A 14512-nucleotide genomic window follows, 5' to 3' on the forward strand; every position below is an offset into this window, starting at 1 on the left:
ATTTCTCTTCAGTTGGTAGGATTTTCATTACCAACAAGCAAAAGGGGGATATTGGGAGGTCAAGAGATCTTCATAGTAATCCTGATTGCTCTCCTGCAGTCTTCACAGAACAACCAAAGTGATTTTTTTTAAAAGAACTTAAAGCAGATCATGCCTCTTTTCTAGTGACTGCTTTTCTCAATCCGAACAAAATCCAAAGTCCTACAAAGCCCTGCTTGATCTGACTCTCTCTGACATCATCTCCCATGGTTTCCTCTGCTCCAGGCACTTTCTCATCTCCCACAATTCCCCTGCTCGGGCACCATTGCCTCCCACAATTCCCTCTGCTCCAGGTGTCTTATCTCCCACAATTCCCTCTGCTCAGGCAGCTCATCTTCCACAATTCTCTCTGCCCCAGGCATCTTATCTCCCACAATTCCCTCTGCTCAGGTGCCTCATCTCCCACAATTCTCTCTGCTTCAGGCATCATATCTCCCCCAATTCCCCTGCTCAGGTACCTCACCTCCCACAATTCCTCTGCTTCAGGCACATTGGCCTCCTCAAGCATGCCAAGTACCACCTCCCACAGGGCCTTCGCACTGATGACACCCATCCCCTCATATTTGCACTGCTCATTCCCTCACTTTTCTCAAGTCTCTTCTCAAAGGTCTCCTCTGGCCACTGTCTCCAAATTAGCACCCCCAACTCTGTCCCTCTCTGTCCCCTTAAGGTGCTCTAGTCATTTTTTCATAGCATTTGTCTCCATTTGACATAGCATATATTTATTTGTTTATTGTCCGTATACTCCCACTAGACTCTACACTCCATGAATCTTCTATGTGTTGACACTGCTGCATTCTCAGTACCTAGAACAGTGCCTGGCACTTAAATGATGCTTAATAAATAACCTGTTGATGAAAAAAATCTGGAATCATTCCACATCAACAGTTGCCTGTTAATTGAAAAATCACAAATTTATACATTTGGAAAGGAGTCTTTATTTCTTAGAAAAGGTTACAGCCTGCAGAGTGACCATCCAGACAGGCTGAGAAGCACAACCTCTGGCAGAGGCTGAAAAGTGGGCACTTCAAGGGAAAGGAAGATGGAACAGGAATTTATGCTGAACTTGTTGGCCAAATATACATATTCAACAAGTTACAAGGGGAGCTATGAACATTTATGAAGAGGGACTTAATGTATGCATACTAAATAAACATGGAAGAGGGACTTAATGTATGCATACTAAATAAACATGGATGTTATCTGTGACCCATATTCACTTTAGGGTGAGACCTAACATTTATATGTACTGAAGTTAGGCCCCATACATCAAAAGGTGAAGCAGGGACAGGAATGCATGGAAGTGTGCAGCCTCAGTAAATCGTCCAGAACCAGTCCATGGTTGATAGTCTCTTACCAGGAGAATGATGCTGAAATCAATCTCTTATCCAATCAAAGATGTAATTGTGGCTGGTGGAATGTGGGTCAGTCAGCATCTGGTGGTGGGTGAACTGCAGTTGTTTCAACATTGCTCATCTTGAGACTAGGGCTTGCTTAGCTGCTAGAGAAAAAGAAAAACTTTGTGGCAGTTAGGGCATAGTTTATTCTTTAAATGCAGAGGTTCGTGACTTAACCCTTGCCTGGCATGGCCTTGGGTCTTGTTTATAATTAGATATTTTATTGCCACAGTGTCAGTCGTATGATCTCTATTTTAATATTGATTCTGTTCAATTTTGTCTAAACAGCAAAAGGAAAGGGAATATAATGAGGTGTGTACCACCTCTCACCCCATCATGGCTGCGACTCAGTTTTTAAGATTTCTCTGGGGTCCCCTTAGCCAAGAAAGAGTCTGTACAGTTGGTTGGGAGGGGAGTGGGGATAAGACTTTCCTTTTAGTTCTCACACCTTATTCACTACCTGTGTGGTTATGTTCAGAAATAAAAATAAGTTTAGTAAGATTTCTTCGCTGTTATAGCCATCAGACACCATATAATAAGGTGAATAATAATCTGTTCAGTTTATGAAATGCCCTTCACACACACTATTGTTTAATCCTCATCTTCTGTAATGCCCATTTTACAGATGGAAAATGCACTGAGAGGGTTCATTAGCCTCCCCAGTCACAGCTCTGGACCAAGCCGACCTAGGTTCGAATGATTGTTCTGCATACTGACAGCTATGTAGCCTAGAGCTAGTTACTTAAGTTACCTGAGCCTCAGTTTTCCCATATATAAAATGGACATAACCCTTAAAGCTGATAGGAGAGCAAATAGAAACTGCTCTAGACTTGTAAGCAGTGGGATCTTAATGGAGGCAATTGTGTACACAGGGAAGCGAATGACTAAGAAGCCAAACAGGCAACCTGGTGAGGCAACCCAGGAATTAGGAACAGTAGAAAACTGCCACCACACCAGGAGCTGGAGGCATATGGAGGAGGAGGTCCTGTCAGAACCCAGAAGACATCAGCAGGTGCTGGAGCCATGGAGGTGACTCAGACTCTCACCTCAAGACAGAGAGCGCACAGGAGACACACCCTGACATCTCCCCTCTTCCTGCTCCCAATCCCCTCTTTGGCCAAACCTACCTGGAAGTCAGAAAGCAGAGGAGCCTCGGAACATGGCTTCCTGTGGAACCTGACAGAGGGTTCTAGGAGTGCAGGCAATAGGTCTGAGAGCAGCCAGTCAGTCAATAGGTGGAGTCGCCGAGACAGACTATAAGTGGTTGTTATTCCCGAATGGACAGCAGGAAACACAAGTCCAAATTCTCTGACTCCTGTTCCTCCTGGTCCTTAGAAATTGAATCCGCAACAATAGTGAACAAATCTGCAGTGTAATGTTACGCTTTGTAACCAACTTTGTCTACACTGTAGAACATTTTCTGCTGGTTATTTTTTCTTAAAGACGAAAAATATCCTATCTTCTCTTAAACAAGGCAACACACGTGTGGGTTAGGGAATTTCCAGAAAACTAGCTTCCTGGAGTAAATTTGTATTGCAGTTAACAACACCAGGTCTTAACTTTTGGAGCAAACTCCTCATAAAGCAGCACATTCACCCATGTTTGAAGCTTAGTCTGGAATCTTCCAGTTAGAGGGAATGACTGTTTGGTTCATGGCTGCATTTCACTTAAAACGGTGCCTGGGGCCAGGCACAGTGGCTCACACCTGTAATTCCAGTACGTTGGGAGGCCAAGGTGGGTGGATCACTTGAGGTCAGGAGTTTGAGACCAGCCTGGTTAACATGGCAAAACTCCGTATCTACTAAAAATTCAAAAAATAGCAGACGTGGTGGCACCTGTAGTCCCAGCTACTTGGGAGGCTGAGGCAGGAGAATCGCTTGAACCTGGAAGGCAGAGGTTACAATGAGCCAAGATTGTGCCCCTGCACTCCAGCCTGAGCAATAGAGAAAGACTCTGTCTCAAAACAAAACAAAACAAAACAAAAACAAAAACAAAACAAACAAACAAACAAGCAGTGCCTGGCACCTTGTAGGCAATGAAAAACTCTTTGAAGAATGAACAAAACCTGGGGTCGCCTATGGCTCTGCCCCCTTACTCAATGCCAACATCAAATGCCTACTGCCTCTATTTCCTGCTTCCGCCGGCACACCTCCAGTTACCTTCCCCTGAGAGTCAGTCAAGGACACCATCATGCCTCCCTTGAGCACTTCAGCACTCTCTGACTGGTTTCCTTGCTCCACTCTTGTTCCTCTCAAACCATTTTCCATCTTGCAGACAGACTGATCTTTCTAAAATGCAATCTCATCAGACCTCTTAAACTTTTCAATGGCTCCTGCCCCATCTCCTTCCCCTCCTTAGGACATAGTCTAAATACCTTTGCACAGCATTGGAGGTCCCTATGCTTTTTACCCTGCCTGGGTCAACTGCTTCTTCTGCCACAGGTATCCTGCCATTCCCTTTATGCACTGTCCCTTCCTTATTCCCTCAGCTGGTTATTCCCCCAGCTGTGAAGACTCTTCCCCACCTTGTCCAAATGGATTTGCGATACAAATGGATTATATCCCAAAACCACATTCTCTAAGGAATCTTCTTCAACTTCCACGGACACTGTTAGCCACTTCCTCCTCTAGGTTTCCACACTGTTCCTCATGGCCAGTAATCCCAGGAAAAGGCTGGCATGCTGTAGGAACATTTAAAATGGATACACATTTCATTGTGGGGGCTTCATAGTCCTCTTTCACAGAAATAAGCCATTCTTAGGGAGAAATTCTGCCATCTCAATGCTGTCCATATTTTCTCTGAATTTCATGTTATGTTCTTACTTCCTCTGAATGCCACTGGCATCATCCTGAGACACGGTGTCCTCATGTTCACATTCCTGCCTTGGTTAGCCATCTAAATGGTGCACTTCCTAAAGCCAGGGGCCAGGTAGTCAGCATCAGGTGACAACCTGATGATTTCTTTCGGATTCACTCAAAGAGCTTAGCACAATGCTGGTTTCATGTATATCTCACAAAATTACACCTTACCTTTAATCCAAAAGAGGTTTTAAATGATGTAGGAAGCATTTAAAGAAAAGTGAAATAAAATCAAGGTAGAAAAGACACCTTAACAATACCTAGCTCCCATTTGCCAAATATTTATTGAGCACCTACTATGTTCGAAACATCATGCAAGCTGCTGGGTATACAAAGTTAAACAAAACTCAATCCCTGTCTTCACAAAGCTTCCCCCCAAACCTTCCTGAGTTTGCCTGAACTGGAATAAACATGGCCAGGAAGGTCTCTCTCTTTAGGAAACATCTGGAAATATGTATGCAAATCTGTCAGTGGCAACTTAGCAATGGAAAGGGCACATTTCTGCAGTCCTCAAAGAGACGATTTGCTTTTGAATACTTGTGTTTCTCTCTTCTTACTTGCTATCATCCATGATTTCTGTGCCTTTTTGATTGTTTCTTTTTTGGTGGTGGCATGCTGGTTTTACAGTTGGTTACCTGGTATTTCTAAGAGTTATTCAGGGACTTATTCCCTCTTGGTCTCAGCACACTCCCTTTCCATCCTAAGATGGTTAGCACAAGTTTTGCTCCCTTTTCCAAAGCAACTGTATCCACACTTCCAGCACTGCTACATACATCATGCTGTCACTTTCATACTTCCAGGGCCTATTTGGAAATAGATTGATTATTTTGAACATGAAAGGTGCGCCTTGGGAAAAACAAATGAATCAAATGGAAAAATGAATTAACATCATGAAATTTACCTTCTCAGCTGAAGACATGATATATTCCTGTGTTCCTTAGAGACAATCCTCTTTTAAGAATGAACTCTTAAAGGAAGTCAGCAGGTAGATGGAGTCAGAGCTCAGCTTAAAATATGTTTATATAAGAATGGAAAACACCCTCTGAAGGAAAAAGCTTAGAAATAAAAATGTTTGTTTCTTGTGAGGGGTGCTTGGATTGAACACCTGGATTGCTGCGGGCATCTCATTCCAGAGCTTCTAACATCTCTATGATGACCTTAGTGGGGCTTGACATTTGCAGAGAGCTCAGTTCAGCCCCATTGACATTTATTAGGTACCAACTGGATGCAAAACACTGTGACATTCTATGGGAGCTATACAGACATATGAGACAGTGTCTTCAGTTCAGTTTAACAAGTGGAATAGACATCTAAGTGAATAAGGAGATAAAGGTTTGTTTGGGCTTTTCTGGCAAATAATTGTTATAGAAAAAGGGGTCTCGATGCAGACCCCAAGAGAGTGTTCTTGGATCTCATGCAGGAAGGAATTCAAGGTGAGTCACAGAGTGCAGTGAGAAGAGATAGTTTATTAAAAGCGACTCCGTTACAAAGTAGGGTATCCTCAGAAAGCAAGTAGAGGAACGCACTGTTATTGTTTTAAGCTTTTCTTATATAGGGATCTTGTCTACGTAAAGACTAAGCTAAGCTGTGCTTATGTGTGGGTAGGCTGACAACATGACAAAATTTGCTATTCTATTGATTTAAAGAAAACTATCCTTGACATTTTAGTGTGTGAGTACATCAGAGCGTAACTGTAATTATCTTGAAAGTATATATCGTTACGGATATCGGGACATCTGGACTTTCTGTTGTTGTAGGAGTTTGTCCTTGCAGGCATTACCAAGTTGCTTCCTTAGCTGTCAACGTCTTAGGACCATGGGTTTTGACTGGCACGGAAAATGCCTTGCTAGTTTTAAGATGAAGTTGATTTAAAAAGGTTGTGACCCTGGCTCTCCTAGGTTCTTGTTTCCCTAACAATATGGCCAGAATTCTTCTTATTACTAAGTATAGTGTATCAGGGGCATAAACTGCAGCCACTGAACTTACAGATGGCATACCCAAAAGAGGAGAGAAGTGGGAGTGTCCTGAGTTACCAGCTTCTTTATTTTGGAGCACGAGAGGGAGCAGTGATTGACAGATGTGTCTACTCAGTCACCCTCCTTGATGGCAAGTATGTTCTTCCAGGTCCTAGGCGTGAGAGAGGTGGCGTCAGAACAGTTCTATTAGGAACAATATTCAACCATACTGACCATACCATACGCTATTTGATGTCCTTTCTAGACTACCTGGGAACCTCATCACCACCTGGGACATTGTATTTTTTAAGTAAAAATATTTCAAAGCCATCAACTAACCTAAAATATTAATTTTTTAAAAGGCAATGAATTCTTCTAGTGGGCACTACCAATGCAGGGCTTTGCATGCAGCGGGCTGTCTGGTCTGTGGAATGCATTGAAAGGTTGAGGGGACATTTTCCCCAGGATTACATAGCTCTGAATCTGAGCTGCAGCTAGATTTCTCTTGCCTATCTTGTGAAGGATACTAATATCAAGAAACTGTGCACAAAGCTCAAGCCTAGGTATCTAAGGTTGGAACAGAGTAACATCATAATGGAATTAAAGATTTTCATCTTCTTCCTCCTACATCCAAGCTGGGGGGATTAAGGTAGGTCCGTGTAAGGATAGTGAGGCCCTCAGTAAAGGGACAATGAGGCATTTGAATATAGGCCTATGGGCCAAGCGACTTTTGCCTTAAAAACGGTAGTTTTGTGACCTCAATAATAATTCACAAATGAAAGCAAGCACTTAAACTAAGAGCATATGTTAATTTCTAGATCACTTGGGAAGATGGCACTTATTTTTGATAAGTGTGAAAAATTGCAATTGGTAATTATAATATTTCCTCATGTTTAGCAGTCCAATTTCAAAGGCTGAAATTACTAAAAACAAAATGGGATTCCTTTCTTGGATGCTGTCTTTCCCAATTCTCTTTCTCTTGCCCTAATGTTTTTAGCCCAAAGTTGCATGATTTGGGGGAGAAAAGGAGAAAAACACATCTATCCAGGCATTACATCCTTTAGGCAAACACATGCATGGAAGTTCCCTGTATGGAGCCATGTTTCCCATCCAGATTGGGCCAAGGATAGCTGATGGGCAGTCATGGATGTTGATGGATGGGTTTTCCAAGGATAGCTGGATTGTGGTCTCATAACCATGCCGACTTCTGGGGCTGAGAAGGGCTATTAAGTGAAATGAAATACTACTCTGTCACAACTTTCTCGCTCACAGTTCAATCATGGAGAATACTTCCCCAGTGCTGTCATTGAAATCATTACATTCAGAATTAAACATAGTGTAATAGAGCAGTCAACAAGACCCTGAGGTGCTATTGACACATCAGGTTTCACATTCCTAACCAGCTTTCCCATACAGGGATATGAAAAGCCTGCCAGTCAGGATTCTTTTTCCTTCCTTTGGAATTCATCTCACCACTCCCTGTCCCTGAGGAGTTTCCATACCCTGTTCCCGGGCCACGTGGCATCAGCGTATCAGCAGGGTTGCTCAGCCTTCACCCTTTGGCATCTTCACTCTTTGGAAGCCTTCCCAACGCAAATCACAAAAAAATGAGTTGGCCCAGAGAGACCCTCATGCAGGTTCCTCTCCACCTGGTCTTCCTTCTCTTCACTCAGTTGTTACCTCCTTTGATCCTCACTTCTGGCTCACACATCTTTTATCCACCACAGCATAATTTCTCAATGTCCCTTTTCCTCATATTCCTTCAGACTTTCCAGTTTTATTCTTTTCTCACCTCCTTTCATCTCCCTAGATCCCTTTTGCCATTCTCCACCTTCCTTCACTGAGGCAGCACGACATAGGGCAAAGAGAACAGGCTTCCCTGTCCCCAGTTCTGTCTCCACCTCTGCCTAGTTACGTGATGTGCAGACATGACACCCTCACCAAGCCTCAGTTTCCCATCTGTAAAAATTTCCTCACAGAGGTTTTGTAAGGACCCTAAGAAACAAAACTTAATTCCTGTCACTGTATTTCCATCACTATGTGAACTGCCTTGGCGACTCTAAACAACTTTTGCAATCTTAAAATTGTACATTTTAGCTATGAATTGTAAAATCAGTAAAAAGCTACAAACTTCCTATGTTTTCAACACCCCCTGAGACTGTGGGGAATTTAACTGGGAGACTTTAAGGAAACTAAAGGTTGACCTACTAGTAGTATAGATGTTTGCGAATAGTTTAGAAACATGTTTCTCCTTGGAAGGAGAAACTAGGTGATGGTATTTTCTTCTTAGGCTCAAGTGTTAGACACCAAGAGTCTATAATGAATCACGCCTTAAATAAATAAAATGTGAAATCCTCTTAGGCAGATGTTGGCAATTGTTTACTGTAAGGGCCAGCTACTGTGTTAGGCGTTGCAGACCATATGGACTTTGTCACAACTATTCAACTCTGCTCTTACAAGAGCAGAGTTGTATTGTAGCACAATAATACACAAGCAAATCAACATAAATGTGTCCCAATAAAACTTTATATAAACAGTAGGTAAACTACATTTGGCCTCAGACTATAGTTTTCTAACCATTGCTCTAAGGGATGAATGGAGAATGCAGTGATCATTAATGACTCAGAAAATCAGAAATTATGATTGAATGGGAGGTTTCAGGTGACTCCATGATGATTCTGGAATTATTAAGACTTTTTGGTTACTAATGAATGACGACACTTTTTTTTTTCACTTCTACAAGTTCTCCTGATGGAAAAATCAGTCAGCTCAAGGTTTTTTAATCTGAGATAAACTGGCCTTTGAAATAGTTTTGGACCTCGGTAGGTCTGTTGGCAGTTGGTAAATCCATCCTAATTTCCCACAGATGGAGCAGAGAAGGATCACTTAGAGGAATCAGAAAGCCCAGGACAATAGGGAAGTAACAACAACTGCCACTTACTGAGCTGCCCTCCCTACCACAAACTATGACCACTGTGATCTCCATTTTATAGAAGAAGCAAAGTTTTAGTTGATAGGAGATGAGTGCTTTGACCGAGATCACACAGAAGTGTTAGAGCCAGCTGTATTTCTTTCCCCTTAGCCACAATATCTCAATCAACACAAGTAACCTACTTTCCTTGGGACATTCACCTTTCTTCAGATTCAGAACCAGAGAGGAAAAAAAAATCACCCCTTCTTCCTTCTGCCTTTACTTTCTAGTAGAAGTTATACTTAAAAAAAAAAAAAAAGTGGCTGGGCATGGTAGCTCATACCTGTAATCCCAGCACTATGGGAGGCCAAAGCGGGTGGATCACCCGAGGTCAGGAGCTCGAGACCAGCCTGCCCAACATGGCAAAACCTCGTCTCTACTAAAAATACAAAAAATTAGCCGGACGTGGTGGTGGGTGCCTGTAATTCCAGCTACTTGGGAGGCTGAGGCAGGAAAATTGCTTGAACCCAGGAGGCAGAGGTTGCAGTGAGCTGAGATTGTGCCACTGCACTCCAGCCTGGGTGGCAAGAGTGAAACTCTGTCTCAAAAAAAGAAAAAAAAAATCAGTGCCCCCTCAGCCAGCCCCTACTGTGTGCTAAGCATAAAGCTTTCATTATATGATAAAATCTATTGTTTTTTTATTTCCCAAACTAAACTGCAAAGACAAGAAAATGGAAGCTAAGACAATTAAGTGATTTGCCTGAAGTTGCACCAGTAGTTAATTGTGGAGTCAGAATTTGATGTAGTTCTCATCAACTCCAAAACATTTTCAACTCATACAGCTGCCATGGAGCTTAGTGTTAAACACTCTGACTCTCAAGCCAGATGGTCTGGGTTCAAATCTGAACTCCACTATTTGCTAGCTGCATCACCCTGGGTAAGTTGCTTAACGACTCTGTCTTAGTTTCCTGATTTGTCAAATTAGGATGATGATAATGGTTTACTTCTCATCATTTGTTACAGGGAAAAAAGGGGTGATAAGAACATGGTAAATCACATGCTTTGGCTTTTTCTGTGGAATATCAGCTCTATGAGCACAGAAGTTATTGTCTGTTTTCTTCACTGTTGTATCCCTAGCACTTAGGATAATGTCTAGCACATAGTAGGCAATATCAATATATGAATGAAAAATGTCAGAAGTAGTCTTTAAATTAGGTTATGACTGGACTCAAAGTCAGCATGAAAAGCATAGCTTTCCTTTTGCTTTACTATTTTTGTATAACTTGGATTTGATAGGTAAAATTTAATATGAGTCTTTGAAGTCTTAATTTAAAGTGTAACAGTGGAAACTAGTGATTGTCTTCTTTCTTTCCATGTTCCCAACAAAACTAGAAGTTAGTACAAAGGTGAAGCTTTTAAAACAAAAGTGGAAGTTAGCACAAAGGTGAAGCTGAGGTTGAGCACATAGCAGGTACAAAGAGTGCTTTCAGATGTACTTCTCTAGTTCTTTCCTATTCCCCAAAGTGCATCCTCACATAATTAGCTTTAAAATTCCTTTCATCCCTTTTTCTAAAAAAAAATCTGTCATTAACACGTAGATTTTTATCTCCGTAAGTTTATTTTTACTAAACTTGCATCTTTTTAAATACTGTGTATTCTAAATCTAAATCAGTATTTACTGATGACAGCTGCTGGGAACCACTGTAATAAATGAATTATGGGTTCCATTTACCTGGCAAGATTGCCTTTGATGTCTACACATCAACAGTGAAAGGGGTTCCAGAGAACAACAAAGCCTCTGGGAGAAAAGGCAAGCTCATCCCAAGACAGTATGCACAAAGAGGGAGCAGAAACAGGAGATGGGTGCCTCTGGAACAAACATGCTTATGCAGGTGGGTTTATGGAGGGGCTCCTGAGAGTCTGAGTCCCATGTGTCTTCAAGAGCATTACTTAGATGCCATGGCACCTAGGCAGAAAACAATGTTCAAATCTGTGCTGGATTTAAAAGTATATGTGATATTCATTCTGAGTGGTATACCCAATATCCCTAATAGCAGAGTGTTGAAGTTCTCATCTTTCTCACTGGTTTGCACTGTGTAAATTATTATTTTCATTAAGATTAAGCATCCTCACAAAACTGCACAGCAGTAACATATGGAACCACCTCCTTGGAAAGTTCTCTAACAGTATGCCTACCAAAGACTCTTTTTTTGTTTGTTTGTTTGTTTTTTTTTAATGGGCTTACTGTACAATCTTGTTGAAAAAAATTCTCATATATGTTTCAAATTGTTCTAGAATGACTTAAAATATTTCTAATGAGACAGTATATAATTTTCTTTTATGATTTAAACCAATAATATAGGACAAAGATGATAATTCACTTTTTCTTTGCCACATAGGATACAATTCAGTATTCCTGGGGAATCTAATCTATTTTTTTAAAATTTTTTATTATTATTATACTTTAAGTTCTAGGGTACATGTGCATAACGTGCAGGTTTGTAACATATGTATACTTGTGCCATGTTGGTGTGCTGCACCCATCAACTCGTCAGCACCCATCAACTCGTCATTTACATCAGAAGACATTCATACAGCCAACAGACACATGAAAAAATGCTCATCATCACTGGCCATCAGAGAAATGCAAATCAAAACCACAATGAGATACCATCTCACACCAGTTAGAATGGCAACCATTAAAAAGTCAGGAAACAACAGGTGCTAGAGAGGATGTGGAGAAATAGGAACACTTTTACACTGTTGGTGGGATTGTAAACTAGTTCAACCATTATGGAAAACAGTATGGTGATTCCTCAAGGATCTAGAACTAGATGTACCATATGACCCAGCCATCCCATTACTGGGTATATACCCAAAGGATTATAAATCATGCTGCTATAAAGACACATGCACACGTATGTTTATTGCGGCACTATTCACAATAGCAAAGACTTGGAATCAACCCAAATGTCCATCAGTGACAGACTGGATTAAGAAAATGTGGCACATATACACCATGGAATACTATGCAGCCATAAAAAAGGATGAGTTTGTGTCCTTTGTAGGGACATGGATGCAGCTGGAAACCATCATTCTTAGCAAACTATCACAAGAACAAAAAACCAAACTCCGCATGTTCTCACTCATAGGTGGGAACTGAACAATGAGATCACTTGGACTCGGGAAGGGGAACATCACACACCGGGGCCTATCATGGGGAGGGGGGAGGGGGGAGGGATTGCATTGGGAGTTATACCTGATGCAAAGACTCTTTTAAAGATCTTTGAAATTAGTAATTAGGGAGGCTAAAATGGAGCATTGTTTGCTTGTCTTAATGTGGAATCCTCTACATGCTTTATAGAAAACAAATGAAGTAAGTTTTGCTCTTGAAGGTTCTTCTGCTTACAGTCAAAGTAATTTGCAGACTTGCCTGCTTTGTATGTTTCTTCAAGTCAAGATTAATTCTAATGGATTACTCCTGTCCCTTCAGCTATAAGATAAGAGAGGGAGAACAAAAGTGGCTTGTGAAATCAACCTAACGCAGTATCTCTTCTCTCTTCTCTCTTCTCATAGGTCGCTACCCACAGGAGAACAAGGGAACCTACATCCCAGTGCCTATAGTCTCAGAGTTACAAAGTGGAAAGTGGGGGGCCAAGATTGTCATGAGAGAGGACAGGTCTGTGCGGCTGTCCGTCCAGTCTTCCCCCGAATGTATTGTGGGGAAATTCCGCATGTATGTTGCTGTCTGGACCCCCTATGGCATAATTAGAACCAGTCGAAACCCAGAAACAGACACGTACATTCTCTTCAATCCTTGGTGTGAAGGTAAGAGGCAGGCATTTAGTTTTCTCATTTAAAAATTCACCTGTTTGGCAGAGTGCCGTGGCACATGCCTATACTCCCAGCTGTTTGGGAGGCCAAGATGGGAGGATCGCTTGAGGCTGGGAGTTCGAGACCTAGTCTCTAAAAAATAAAAATTAAAAATTAGTTGGGTATGGTGATGCACACCTGTACTCCCAGCTACTTGGGAGGCTGAAGTGGGAGAATTGCTTGGGTTCAGGAGTTGAAGATTACAGTGAGCAATGATCGTGCCACTGCACTCCAGCCTGGGCAACAGAGCAAGACTCCGTCTTTGGAAAAAAAAAAAAAAGTCATGTATTTCCAATACATCTCTTTTTGGAGGGGTAGTAAGATTATTCTAAATACATATACCTCTCCGACATATACCATTTTTAATGATTGAAGGAGAAAGATAGAAAATTCATCCTCCGTGTATATGAGGATAAAACCTCTGTATGTGAAGTCAATACTGCTATACATTTATTTCGGGATTAATTGGAGATTGTCTAAAGTTGCACAATTAGTTATTTGTGGAGCTATTTAATTGCAGTTTTGTAATTAAAAGTAATTGCAAAAATCGCAATTACTTTTGCACCTACCTAATATATGTTGACAGTATAACCTCTGTACACTATTACTCTGTAAACAAATTGGTTTACAGAAGTATTAGAATCTGACTCTGACTTCAGAAAAATAAAATGAAGTCGACGCTGTTCATAGTGGAACTAACCTCTCTATCCCCCTACTTTAAGAACAACTAACCTCTCTATCCCCCTACTTTAAGAACAGAAAGTCTGTATATATAAAGGATTCCACAAGCTTGTTTATGTGCATAGTGGGTGCAAATTTTGCAAACCATAACTCTGGATGTGCAAAGATGTAGCTGTACTTTAATATAATATAACTTGATCTCTAGTGCTATTTTCGGTCTTCCTTTCTGTCTGCGGCAGAAGCTTAATCTAGTTATATTCAAATAAAACTCAGTCAAGTTCAATGATTTCTCTATCAATTCTGTTTTGTGCCTCAGTCACACACAGGACTTTCTCCTCATCTTCATCTCTGCCCTTTCATACCTCTCCCCCGCTCCCATACTTGGTACAAAGCTGTTTTAAGTTCCAGAGGCAGATGCAGATGTTGCAGCAGCATCGATATGCTGCAAGACCATTTCTAGGTCCTAGGAAATAAGGCAGTGAAAGATATGAAAGCTCACATGGGGCAGGAGACTTCCCATGGCACCCTACCCCGTATGCATTGCTCTCTAACATCATCCAAAATGAGCCCGTATTATTGCTGATTTTGAATGATCCTTGTATGTGAAAGTTGCATTTGAATCAGAGTTAATCTGTCCTAGATATAGATAAATGGACAACAATATTTGCTACTCATCTAGAACATACACCTTGGTCCTACTGACCTTTTCTTTGTTTTATATTTATATTTATTTACTTTTTGTAGAGACATGGGCTCACCATGTTGTCCAGGCTGGTCTTGAACTCCTGGGCTCAAGCA

The 14512-nt window shown here is 41.3% G+C and overlaps 1 protein-coding gene across 2 annotated transcripts in view; it reads left to right on the forward strand.

Moving 5' to 3' along the window:
- Positions 1–14512, forward strand: part of F13A1 (coagulation factor XIII A chain) — a 160177-nt gene that overhangs the window by 34752 nt on the left and 110913 nt on the right. For both annotated transcript variants that reach the window (XM_078000975.1, XM_001096779.5), the window contains exon 4: positions 12737–12988. In XM_078000975.1, coding sequence (XP_077857101.1) covers positions 12737–12988 — 252 coding nt within the window. The remainder of the gene's footprint in view (positions 1–12736; positions 12989–14512) is intronic.

This window comes from Macaca mulatta, chromosome 4, assembly GCF_049350105.2.
Source record: "Macaca mulatta isolate MMU2019108-1 chromosome 4, T2T-MMU8v2.0, whole genome shotgun sequence".
In the NCBI taxonomy this organism is placed as follows: domain Eukaryota; kingdom Metazoa; phylum Chordata; class Mammalia; order Primates; family Cercopithecidae; genus Macaca; species Macaca mulatta.